The 13,005-nt window shown below is 37.1% G+C and overlaps 1 protein-coding gene across 9 annotated transcripts in view; it reads left to right on the top strand.

Annotated features, from left to right (window-relative positions):
* Positions 1–10,950, top strand: part of EXOC2 (exocyst complex component 2) — a 262,914-nt gene extending 251,964 nt beyond the window's left edge. For all 9 annotated transcript variants that reach the window (XM_082732163.1, XM_082732164.1, XM_082732165.1 and 6 more), the window contains 3 exons: positions 5,136–5,197; positions 7,784–7,843; positions 9,582–10,950. In XM_082732163.1, coding sequence (XP_082588289.1) covers positions 5,136–5,197; positions 7,784–7,843; positions 9,582–9,675 — 216 coding nt within the window. In that variant the 3' untranslated portion in view covers positions 9,676–10,950. The remainder of the gene's footprint in view (positions 1–5,135; positions 5,198–7,783; positions 7,844–9,581) is intronic.
* Positions 10,951–13,005: the final 2,055 nt, after the last annotated feature.

The raw sequence follows: 13,005 nt of genomic DNA, 5'->3' as shown, positions 1-13,005 counted from the left end.
TTTCTTGTGGTTGAGTTCCAGTTCTCAGGAATATGCAGGGAATAATATCAATCTTTTGCATCGGTTGAGTCCTGATTTGTGACCCAGTATGTGGTCTATTCTGGAGAAAGTTCCATGTGCACTTGAGAAGAATGAGTATTCTGTTGCTTTAGGGTGGAATGTTCTGTATGTATCTATGCGGTCCATCTGGTCCAATGTGTCTTTCAGTGCCCTTGTTTCTTATTGATTTTCTGCTTGGATCATCTATTACTGAGAGTAACAGGATCCTCTGCTATTAAATGTGTTCATATCAGTATGACTCTTTATCTTGACAGTTGTCTTATGTAGTTCGCTGCTCCCGCATTGGGGGCATAAATATTTACAATTGTTGGATCTTCTTAGTGGATAGACCCTTTAAGAATGATGTAGTGTCCTTCTGTATCTCTGACTACAGTCTTTGGTTTAAAATCTAATTTATCTGATATAAAAATCACTACCCCAGCTTTCTTTTGAGACCCATTGGCATGAAAGATGCTTCTCTATCCCTTTACTTTCAGTCTGGATGTATCTTTAGGTTCCAAATGGGTTTGTGTAGACAGCGTATAGATGGGTCCTGTCGTTTTATCCAATCTGCAACCCTGTGTCATTTTTATGGGAGCATTTAAGACATTCACATTGAGAGTGATTATTGAAAGATACATTTTTACTGACATCATGTTGCCTGTGAAGTCCTTGTTTATATAGATTTTCTCCATAAATTTCTGTTCTATGTCACTCTTGGGTTCTTTCTTCATTTATAGAACCCCCCCCCCCATGATATTTCTTGTATTGCTGGCTTGGTGGTCACATACTCTTTTGAACCTTGCTGGTCTTGGTAGCTCTTTACCTCACTATCCATTCTGAGTGTCAGCCTTGCTGGATAAAGTATTCTTGGCTGCATATTCTTCTCATTTAGTGCCCTGAATATGTCTTGCTAGCCCTATCTGCCTTGCGTGGTTTCTGTGGACAGGTGTGATGTTATTCTGTTGGATCTTCCTCTGTACATAAGGAATCTCTTCCCTCTAGCTGCCCTCAGGAGCTCTTTTCTAAAATTATGACTCATCAGTGTCACAGTCAAGTGCCTTGAGGTTTTCTAGATTCATTGATCTTGGGGTGATCTTTCTGTGAAACTCTAGGACATGAATGCTGGTTCCATTCCCCAGTTTGGGAAAATTTTTATCAAGAATTTGTTCAACTCTATGTTCTAGTCTTCTTTCTTTCTCCACCCCCTCAGGGATCCCAATAATTCTGATGTTGGAATGTTTTGTGGCATCATTTATTTCCCTAATTCTGTTTTCATCGTTTCGCCTCCTTCTGATCCTTTTTCTCTATCAGTTTGTCCTCTAGATCACTAATTCTGTCTTCTGCCTTGGTTACCCTAGCTGTTAGAGAAGTTAGATTATATTAGATTGGATCTCATTTGGTAGCATTTTTTTTTTAATTTATTTTTTATTTTCAGCATAACAGTATTCATTATTTTTCACCACACCCAGTGCTCCATGCAATTCGTGCCCTTTATAATACCCACCACCTAGTACCCCAACCTCCCACCCCCCACCCCTTCAAAACCCTCAGATTGTTTTTCAGAGTCCATAGTCTCTCATGGTTCACCTCCCCTTCCAATTTACCCCGACTCCCTTCTCCTAACACCCCCTGTCCTCCATGATATGTGTTATGCTCCACAAATAAGTGAAACCATATGATAATTGACTCTCTCTGCTTGACTTATTTCACTCAGCATAATCTCTTCCAGTCCCGTCCATGCTGCTACAAAAGTTGGGTATTCATCCTTTCTGATGGAGGCATAATACTCCATAGTGTATATGGACCACATTTTCCTTATCCATTCGTCAGTTGAAGGGCATCTTGGTTCTTTCCACAGTTTGGTGACCGTGGCCATTGCTGCTATAAACATTGGGGTACAGATGGCCCTTCTTTTCATGACATCTGTATCTTTGGGGTAAATACCCAGGAGTGCAATGGCAGAGTCATAGGGAAGTTCTATTTTTAATTTTTTTAATATGATTGTCTGTTTTGTGTGTGTTGAGTTTGAGGAGTTCTTTATAGATTCTGGATATCAACCTTTTGATTGGAGCATTTAGTCCATTTATATTCAAGTAATTATTGATAGATATGTATTTATTGACATTTTATTGTTTTGTGGTTGTTTTTTTGAAGATTTTATCTGACCCTTTCTTCTTTCTTTCATGGTTTGGTGGTTTTCTTTAGTGATGTAATTGGATTTCTTTCTCTTTATTCTTTGCACATTTATTAGTGCTTTTTGGTTTGTGGTTACCAATATGTTTATATAACATCTTGTGCATATACCAGTTTATACTGAGATGATGGTTGTTCAAGTTTGAACCTATTCTTTACTCTTTCCCTCCCCGCATTTTAGGCATATGATGTCATACGTCACATCCTTTTTTTTTTTTTTTTTAATGAGTTCATTGACTTCATTTTTTACAGAATTATTTATTTTTACTGCTTTCGTGTTTCCTACCTTCATACTGCCATTTTTGGTCTCTCCTTTCCATTCAGAGTCTCCTTAACTATTTCTTGCATGGCTGGTTTAGTGGCTACGGACTCCTTCAGTTTTTCTTTGTCTGGGAAACTCCACATCTCTACTTCTATTCTGAATGATAGCCTTGCTGGGTAGAATATTGTTGGCTGAAGATTTTTCCTATTTTGCACTTGGCATATATCATGCCACTGTCTTTTGGCCTGCCACATTTCTCTCTCTCTCTTCTTTTAAGTTTTTATTTATTTATTAGAGAGAGAGAGCATGAGCAGAGGAAAGGGGCAGAAGGAGAAGCAGTCTCCCTGCAGAGCAGGGAGCCCAACACTGGCCTCAATCCCAGGACCCTGAGATCATGACCTGGGCAGAAGGCAGACAGTTAACTGCCTTCCCCACCCCAGGCCTGCCTCATTTCTGCTGAAAAAATCCCCTGCTAGCCTTATGGAGTTTCCCTTTTATGTTACTGTCTTCTTTTGTCTTGATGCTTTTAAATGTTTTCTCTTTATCACTGTATTTTGCCAATTTAATTACAGCATATCTTGGCATGGTCTTCTTTTGTTGATTTTGTTTTGGGTTGTCTATGCTTCCTGGATCCGGATATCTGTTTCCCTCCCCAGATTAGGGAATTTTTCAGCTACTATGTCTTCAAATAAATTTTCTGCTCCCTTTTCTCTCTGTCTTCTTCTTGGTCTCATGTAATACAAATATTACTATGTTTGATGACATCTCTGAATTCCCTAAGTCTATTCTTATTTTGCATAATTCCCTTCCTCTTTTTGTTCAGCTTGATTACTTTCCATTACTCTGTCTTCTTGGTCATTAATTCCTCTGCTTTTTCCAGCCTACTGTGCATTCCATCAGGCATGTTTCTAATCTTGTCTATTGTAGGATTTGTTTTCCTCATATGAGCTAGTCTTATCTCTCATCCTTCTTGGGAGCATCGATATATAGAATTATTATATCTTCTTGTCAGATTATCTTGTTAGACATACAGTTACTTATAACTGCAGCTCCTTCCCCACTGAAGCAGCCAAGATGTGTCTCCAAAAATACATCTAATTGGTTCTTTTTTATCTTTCAGTGCGGCCTTTTCCCTACCTTTAGTTGTAGAGCTTGTTCTGCCAGTCATTAGGTTAATTTCTGGGGTGCTTAGGATGATCTGATAGTTAATGTAGTTGCATTCATGTGATGAGGTAAGCCTAGGGTACTCCTACTCTGCTGCCGTCTTCCAATTCCCATGATCTTTAACACTCCAAGCTTTAGTTGTAAGAGCTCATGAAATTTGGGCCCTCTTACTTTCCAAGCCAATTGCTATGGAGATTTATTTTCCCTGTACACTCCCATGTGTGCTAGCCTGTTTCTCTTCTTTCTCTGTGGCCATGGTGACCACAATCTGTCTCCCAAACCACATCTCCATACTCCCTACCTTCTTCAATGTGGTCTCTTCCCTACTTTTATTTTTGGAGTTCGTTCTGCCAGTCTTCAGATCAATTTCTTGAGTATTTAGGATGATTTAATAGTTGCCTTGTTGTATTCGTGGAATAAGGTGAGCCTAGGGTTCTCCTACTCTGCTGACATCTTCCTCTCCTTCTTTTTTGCTTGTACTTTTGATGTCTAAGAAGGCTTGCCTAGCCTAACATCACAAAGATTTACTATTGTTTTCTTCTATGTATTTCATAGTTTTATCCCTTACATTTATGCCTATCATCCATTTTGAGTTTGGTTTTTGTGTTAAGGAAGGGATCCAAGTACAGTCTTTTTCATTTGGAAATCCAGTTGTCCCAGCACTATTTGTTGAAGAAATTGTTCTTTCCCCCATTGAATGGTCTCAGCACCCTTGTCAAAATCTGTTGATCGCGAGACTTATTTCTGGACACTCAGTTCTGTTCTACTATTCAGTTTCTGTCCAGTTAGCAGTGCCACACTGTCTTAATTACTATAGATTTATAAAAAGTTTATATCAGAAAGCATTTATCTGTGTTATTCATTTTCAGATGGTTTTGTCTGTTTGGATCAACTTGTCAATTTTCATAAAAAACAATCACCAAAGAAACAAAAGCCAGCTGTGATTTTAATAGACATTGTATTAAATCTGTAGAACTTTATTTTAACCTTTTAGAATAAAGTCAGTATGCCCAAAAGGGCATAGGTATAAGGAAGTAAGCCAGTGCATTTTCTTAAATCTGTTGCATGGACAATAATCCAGACACAGTGTTTCAAATTTTGCTTCTTCTCACAGGCAAACTAAAGGAAAAAATTACTGGTTAGGTAGTAAATATAGCTTTCTGGAAAATCCTTCCATAGGTTGAACCTTTTTATAACAAGATATCTGACTCCCTGCCTTCACATAGTCATATCTGACTCTAAGTTAATTTTCAGTAAAAGATTATTTTGTCATAGCTGATTTATTTGGAGTGTTTTAGAAAGTCTGTTCATAATTAATAGTCACCATGACAGGTGGGGGATAGCTGCATGCCAGTGGTAATCTGTCAACCCTATCCCTGCAGTAAACAGGCTGGAGACTGTCTGTCCATCACTTGTTTCAATTTAATAATTGATGCAGTTCCCTAGGGTCACATTATCTTTTTCTCATGTTTAGGCACGCCTTGAAATCTGTGCTTTGAGGGATACTGTTGCTGTTCACCTGACACCTGAAAGCAAGTGAGATGCTAAATGTTTTGTTTTGAGTGCTTCATTAAAATAGAATTATATGCAACTAATGAACTGTTGAATACTACATCAAAAACTTATATGCTTATATATTATATGCTGGCTAACTGAACATATAAAAATAAAATAAAGCTTATTAGTCTATTAAATCCTTTGTAAGGATTAACTGATCAGACTGAACACTCATGATTGTGATGTGATAAAGTTTATATTTGATTAATTTTTTAGCTGAAAAGCATAAAAAGCCAACAATTCCTAATACTGGTTCTTTGTAGCATAATGTAAAGGAAAAAAGACTTAATATGATTTTATGTTTTTCATTCAGTAAAATAAATCTTAATCTCATAAATGATATATCAGAGCATTACATACTTCTTGAAAAAAGGAGAAGAAAGATTGAGTCTTAATCTATTCATAGCAGAATCTGAGGGACAGTTAAAGCATTGTAAATATCAGCATAAGAGGAAGCCTTGTGGTTTCTCTACAAAATTTTGTAGTGGAAATTTGATGATAATTTTTAGCTGTTTTGAATGAAAGTCAGGATTTCCTATCATCAGAATATCGGTAGGTGAACTAAAATATTACTAACTACTTACCTATACAAAATTGTTTACTCTATTGTCAAAGTACCTAGGAAATACTAGGTTATATTGCTAATGTGCCTGGTAATCCAAGTACCATACAAGTAAAATGTTTAAGGACACTTTGTTTGATATACTTACTCATTTCCAGCTTTCGATGATATGGCTTATGCCATCAGTTTTACTGTGTTTATTACATATGAAGAGACTTCTAATTTTTTTCCTAACGAATGAAGTTAGAGTCTATTCCGTTCATGATGGCTGACAAGAAGCCATTTCTAGATGGTTCCCATGTTAGTTATTTAGTCACACCTTTCCCATGCTTAATTTTTCTACATAAAATATTAAATAATGGGTGATAGAGGGCACTCCACTTAGTCCAAAGCTTATATGGGTGCATGCTTTGTGTAAGTACCTGGATATTTATTCCTATTAATTTAAACTTTCAGAGCCTAAGTTCCTCATCCATGAAAGAAAGATAATAAATACTCTCTAGGCAAAGTTTTGGGGGAAGTAAATTAGAAGATATGCCAAGTTGCCTTCTAAACTGTTGGTGCACTACAAATAATCAGTGATATCATCTTCATGATCATCATTGTTGTCATAGTGTAAAAATAAAGAATAGAATTAGATTTCTTTTGATTAATTGAGAAGAGGTTTAAGATGATAGTGGAGATAACAGCAAAGACTCTGCTCTACATCAGGAAAGAAGAAAGTCAGTTTTATATTGGAAAGGAAACTAAGTGTGCCCACACTTAGGCTATGCCCTATAACCTATCCCTTGTCCTAACTGGGAACAACTAAAGCTTTCCACTATCAGTTTTTTTAATCCATTTGGGGCTTTGTAGTCTATTTGTTGCTGTGATATTTGCCCCTTGTTTGAGAAACATGCCCAAAAGTATGTTTGCTAGTATACTGATGAGGATCCATTTTTATAATACAAAATCAAAGACTACCTTAAAGTCAAGAATAATTACATTTATTTCTTTACCCTTAGACAACAAATTATAAAAGAATAAGAGAAGTTAAAAAATTATACATTAATGACCAGTATAAGTTATTACCAAATAATTTCCCCTAAAAGGCTTTTTATTTGATTCGGTAGCTTCTCTGGTACTTCCTACTTTAAAAAAGTTAAGCAGGGGCGCCTGGGTGGCTCAGTGGATTAGGCCGCTGCCTTTGGCTCGGGTCATGATCTCAGGGTCCTGGGATCGAGTCCCGCATCGGGCTCTCTGCTCAGCAGGGAGCTTGCTTCCCTCTCTCTCTCTCTCTCTGGCTGCCTCTCTGTCTACTTGTGATTTCTCTCTGTCAAATAAATAAATCTTTAAAAAAAAAAAAAAAAGTTAAGCATACCAAATTGGTGGGCTTTTTAAATTAACACCTTTTTAGGTTTTCATGAAAAGAAAGTATGTTAAATTAAAATCAATCTCCACTTATCCTACAAATTTTAAATATACTAATAATAATCCTATATTTATATTTAATTAATATAAGATATTGGCTGTAAATCAGGCCCTGTATATTTCAATACTATAAATGTCCCCATTTGTTTAATGATCATTAAAATCATCCCTATTTCTACTTCATTCCTTCCTTTCTTACCAGTTGCTTTAATAGTTCAGTTTTGTTTTGAAAAGACTTTTTCAAAATTGAACATGGTCACATTAAGCTCTCATGTACCATGAGTAGCATCCTTTTGTCAAAATCATTCTCTCTTTTAGCTTTTCAAGTTCTGTTTCATTTCCTAGTTGAGTTTTTTCTGACCCTACTCCTACAAGGCCTTCGCCTGGGAACTATACCCTGTACCCTCACTTTTACTTTTACTTTTTCTATTGTTTTTCACTTTTACTTTGTCTCATACATATTTCTACGTGCTTCACTGGCTTATACTGGTTTCTTTATATTTTAAGATATGCTTAAGAATTTTTAATGATGCTCTTTATTCCCCTTAGAAATATAAAATGTTTAATTTAAATGTTGCTTCTCTGTGTACCAGGTCTAGTTTTAAACAGGCTTTGGAAGCCCTGCCTCAGCTTTCAAGTGGAGCAGATAAAAAGTAAGTTCTGTATGCTGTTTTCAAGGTTTTGTTACCTAAAAGTACTTTTCGAATAGACGATGATTTGGACTTAAGGAAAAGCACTACTTAATAGCCCTTTATAGTATGCATTATGTTGGCTGTACCTGGCTTGTCTCCAGTGTGACAGAATAAGGTAAAATCTTTTCTCTCGGCTTATGGCAGTTTAGAAATTAGTTCTTGTTTTAAGTGACTAATACAGAAAACATTTTAAGAAAGTTTATTTTGACTCTGTAAACTATGTTATTGTCCTACATTTTTAAGAAGGTAATACTAAGAGAAATATAAAAATCCAGTAAAATGCAGGACTTGATTTTTTTCCTTTGAGTAGCCCAGCAATGTACATTTTTCCTTTATATAATTTAAAGTCATAAAGTAAATTTGTACACATGACAAAATGAAATTATTTATGTTTCACTAACTCTATGTTAATGGTCTTGACCAGAATTTAAACTCTGCTACTCATAAAACAGGAAATTCTGACCTGAGACAAAATGCAGGCCAGGCAAATTTCATAAAAGCTCAACCTACCCTCAACTGAGGTAGTGGAAACATTGTAGGTCTTTGCTTCTCCACTAACAATAACTGAAGTCCACCTGCCTTTGCATTTGGCTGCTTAGTCTACAGACATGAAAACCATGGTATAGGCTCTGTGATTTTGCATAGGTGAGTGTTATGAAAACTCAGAGGTCAGAGAGAACACGTGAGGCTGGGAAAATGTCACAAGGAGACAGTGTTCTAATTTTCAGCATTGTTAAACCCACGAAATAATCTTTTGACTCCAGTATCACTAAGCCCACTTCTTTCCTTCATCTGAACCAGATTACACATCAAACCAGTTAAAGTTAAATTACACATCAAACCAGTTAAAGAAAACAGTTGAGTTATTAAGTACTAGTATAGTTTGCCCACTGAGTTAGAACTGACCTTGATTCTTCTGGTTCTTAATTCACCACTTCAGTTTACCTCTCTCCCAATATTTGTTCAAAACAAAAATGCAAAATAGGAGGAGCTAGACAATAGACCGGTAACTACCTACGAGTTAGAGAAAGGAGAAAGGTGGCCACAAAGGGGCAGCACAAGAGGATTTGGAGGGTGATAGAACTATTCTGTGTCCCTATTATGGCAATTAGGTTGCTAATATGTGTTTATCAGTATTCATAGAGCTGTATGCCAAAAAGTACATTTTAGTATTTTTAAATTTTTAAAAAGTGAATGTAAAAAAGTACAAGCCCAAGCATTAAGATATTTTAGGAAGAAATCTAATTACTCTAGGGAAAGGAGATAGGTGGGAGATTTTTATATTATAAATATAGATATGTATATAAATACATAATCCTTTTGGGCGCCTGGGTGGCTCAGTGGGTTAAGCCGCTGCCTTCGGCTCAGGTCATGATCTCAGGGTCCTGGGATCGAGTTCCGCATGGGGCTCTCTGCTCAGCAGGGAGCCTGCTTTTCTCTCTCTCTCTCTCTCTCTCTCTCTCTCTGCCTCTCCATCTACTTGTGATCTCTGTCAAAAAAAATTAAAAAAAAAATCTTAAATACATAATCCTTTTGACTAGCTCCTTTGACTAATTTACTTCTGTTATTAAGAATCAATAAGTAAATAACTTCAACAAGCAGAAGCTCAAGCTGAGCAGTTGCCTCCCCTGAATGTTTTCTTAAGTTGCTAGGCAACGTTCACTCTGCCAGGTTGTAAAATAGATTCTCCTCCCTACAGGTTACTGGAAGAGTTGCTGAACAAGTTCAAGAGTAGCATGCACTTGCAGCTCACCTGTTTCCAAGCTGCTTCTTCAACTATGATGAAAACATAAATACTGCCAAAAAAAAAGGGCATTTGAAAGATAAAAAGTAGTAATTGTTATCACTTTATTAAGTGCCCTAAAGGTATTAGCATACAAAGCATTAGGTTTGTACTCTTTCTCTTTTCCCCAAATTGGCGGCTTAGAAAGATGTTTGTATGTTTTATTTCAACCAAAATGACCCAGTTTGAAATGCCCAAGCAATAACTTGTTTTGTCATTTTTACAAATACCTCTAACTCTCCTAATTCAAGTGGAATTTTAGAAAATTTGCAGTTTGCCTAAGAAAATGTTATATTTGGTGTAAATTATTTGTGATCCAGATGTCCATGAGTTAACTTTGTGTCTTGCTGCCTCATTTTTATTTCTCACTGAGCTAATAAACATTAAACACCTTTCAGTGTAGGTTTTCTTTGTCCCACTCACTCTTAAAGTGTTTTTTTCATGTCAATGCATGCCTGCCCCTTAGGACCCATTTGTTACTGTGGTAGAGCTTGGATACCCCAATAGATGCTGGTGGAAATAGCTGCAGCCTTCACTGCCTCTTAAAGAACAAGCCAGGCCCCCTGGTGACAGCTGACACTCCTGCCCACCTCTGTTCACTCCTTCCCCTCCAGCAATTTCTTTTCTCTCCACTGCTCCTTACCATTTGAAGTATCTTGCTCAGTAGCTAAAAGAACATTGCTCTGGCGTAGTCTGTGTTTTCTGAAGATTCAGACACTCCTTCTCTTACCAGGCAGTAGGAGCTGCTGATGAAACTTATGCCATTTGTCCTACATTCGCTGCTGACTTCGTTTACCAGCATAGGCGCAGAGCACCATGACCTCTTTCAAAGGCAGCTTTCCCTACCTAATTTTACCATACCGTTTACTCAGAAAACAGTAATTCTCTTACCCATTGGCTGTGTGTTAGGATTCTCAAATTTTTCTATGGGTGTCATAGAATCCCTTGTTAAGGCTGAAATTAATATCTTTACTAATAAAAGTAATTTTAGAGTACAAATCGCCAGATACAGTATCCATTATTTGGAATAAGTCAGTGTTGTTATGTTTATTCATTTGGTGTATGGGGGAAATCATAATAACTGGAAGTGAAAGTTTAATTTTTACAAATGTGCTTGATAAAACTTACTAAGTAATACACAGAACATTGTCTCTCCTAAGCATGTTAACTATTGCACCTAACATGATGATGAACTAAATTACAAATCTACAGTCCTGGATGTTTGTATTATTTTAAATATCTACTACAGCGCATTTGTCCAATAAAGAATGTATCTTTAATACAAGATGTAATTTAGTTGTCATTTTTTTCCCAAGCGTCTTTATTTCTACATTTTCATTAGCTATATAATTTCTTATGTCTAGTTTTAATGTGCAAAATAATTACTTAAATTCTAGTTTACCTTATACATGTCTAATCATTGTCAGAAAGCACTTATCAGCTGTTCTGCTAATTCTCTACTTGTTGGGGGCTTACCATATGCTAGGCATTATACCAGATTACCTCATTTAGCCTCCCAATAGCCTTGTGACAACCTTATGAGCTAGAAGGTATTACGTCCATTTCACAGATGAGGAGGTCGGGGCTTAAGAAAGAGGTTGGTGGCTTTTAAGACCACCAGGGCAGGATGCGTCACTGAGAGTTGTCTAGCTTCATCACTCCTTAAATTACCCATGGCAGTTCTTCCTCCCAGCCAAACATGCTTTCTGCTGTCCCTCCATCAGTGACACAGCTCAGGGAGCATATAAGTACTAGAGGATAATAAAACTTAAGCAAAATAGGGACAAGTAAGTGCTTTTATGGCTGAGAGAATGAAGGGTAGGCACATAAAAACCCCATACACAAATGAGGTGGTTCAAGGGCTACTCTTCCAACAAGTCAAGGGGACTTCTTGGAAGAAAGGGGGATTTCAAGGCCTTCTTGAGGTACAGAAGAAGAATTCAGTGGTTAAGAGGAGAAAGCTAAATACAATGTAAGTTAGAGGAAAGCTGAGAGGTAAACCAGGACTTGGAGCAAATTTACAAAAACACAGCCAAGAAAAAGAGTTAAGATACTCAAAGGTGCTTTCACACACAGGTAGCATTGGTTTTATCACATCCACATTAATGTGGTCAGCCTGGCTGCACATGAGTTAGCAAAGTCAGCCTCACCTTCAGTGCTAAAAATGTATTAGGAATAATTTGGTTTTACTAAGACTTTCTATATCAGTGTGCCATGAAAGTGGCATGCTCTAGAAATGATTCTGGCATTGCAAGACAAGCATCATTGTTGTAGACAAGCTTTCTGAGGCACTCTCTTGTCTCTGCATCCTTGCAAATAGCTTTCTTAGTGGGGATAAATAGAAAAGATAATACTTTAATTCTGGATTTGCTACACAATTGTAATGTGTTTCTTTTTTTGATCATGTGCTATAGAATATTGTTAGTTGTGTAAGAGAGTTACGTGTTTTCTGAAGTTATTATAAATTTCAACAAGCTTTTAAACCAAAATTAGGTTTCTAAAGTAAAGTTAACTGTATTTTACTTTTTTCCTTTTACTCGTTTTCAGTTATTTATTTATTTATTTATTTATTTATTTATTCATCTGAGAGAGAGAGAGAGGAAGAGAGCATGAGCTGGGGGACTTGTTTCCAGGACTTTGGGATCATGACCTGAGCTGAAGGCAGATAAAACCACTGAGCCACTCAGGTGCCTCTGTTTACTCACATTTTTTATTCAATTTTATCCTATGTATCACAAAAACCTTTTTGTTCCTGGCCAGTCTATAAATACATGACAATAAATACTTTATAAACAGGATCTGGTCTTTGGGTCACCTGTTGGTAATTTAGCTAATAAAAGCCAACAGTACATCAAAATACCTTTTTCCCATCTAGCCCATAAACTCTTAGACAACAGTTAACATTGCAGCTGGCTACAGTGTCTTCATCAGCATCATAACCATGACTCCTGTCCCACTGGCTATGTTGCTATACTCATTGTTGATAGTGATATGGTTGTTCTCATTATTTTTATCACATTTTTCTTGTAATGTTCTGTCCCATCTGCCTACAAACTCTTCAGCTAGTCACAGATCCCTGAGAAGACAATTACATGACCACTACCTGCTGAAGAAGGCCGCAGAAGGACTCATCATAGAGGGAGGAAGAGAACCAGGGAAGAGTCATGGGGTGGGAGGGCATGTCACAAAAATCAAGGGAAGAACAAGGGGGCACCTGGGTGGTTCATATGGTTGAGCATCTGATTTCAGCTCAGGTCATGATTCCAGGGTCCTGGGACTGAGTCCCACATCGGGCTCCCTGCTCCTTGAGGATCCTGCTTCTCCCTCTGCCTCTGCCTCT

The sequence above is a fragment of the Mustela nivalis genome (assembly GCF_964662115.1).
Source record: "Mustela nivalis genome assembly, chromosome: 5".
Classification (NCBI taxonomy): domain Eukaryota; kingdom Metazoa; phylum Chordata; class Mammalia; order Carnivora; family Mustelidae; genus Mustela; species Mustela nivalis.
Note: the sequence above shows the minus strand (reverse complement) of the source record. Positions and strands in the feature narration are given on the sequence as shown.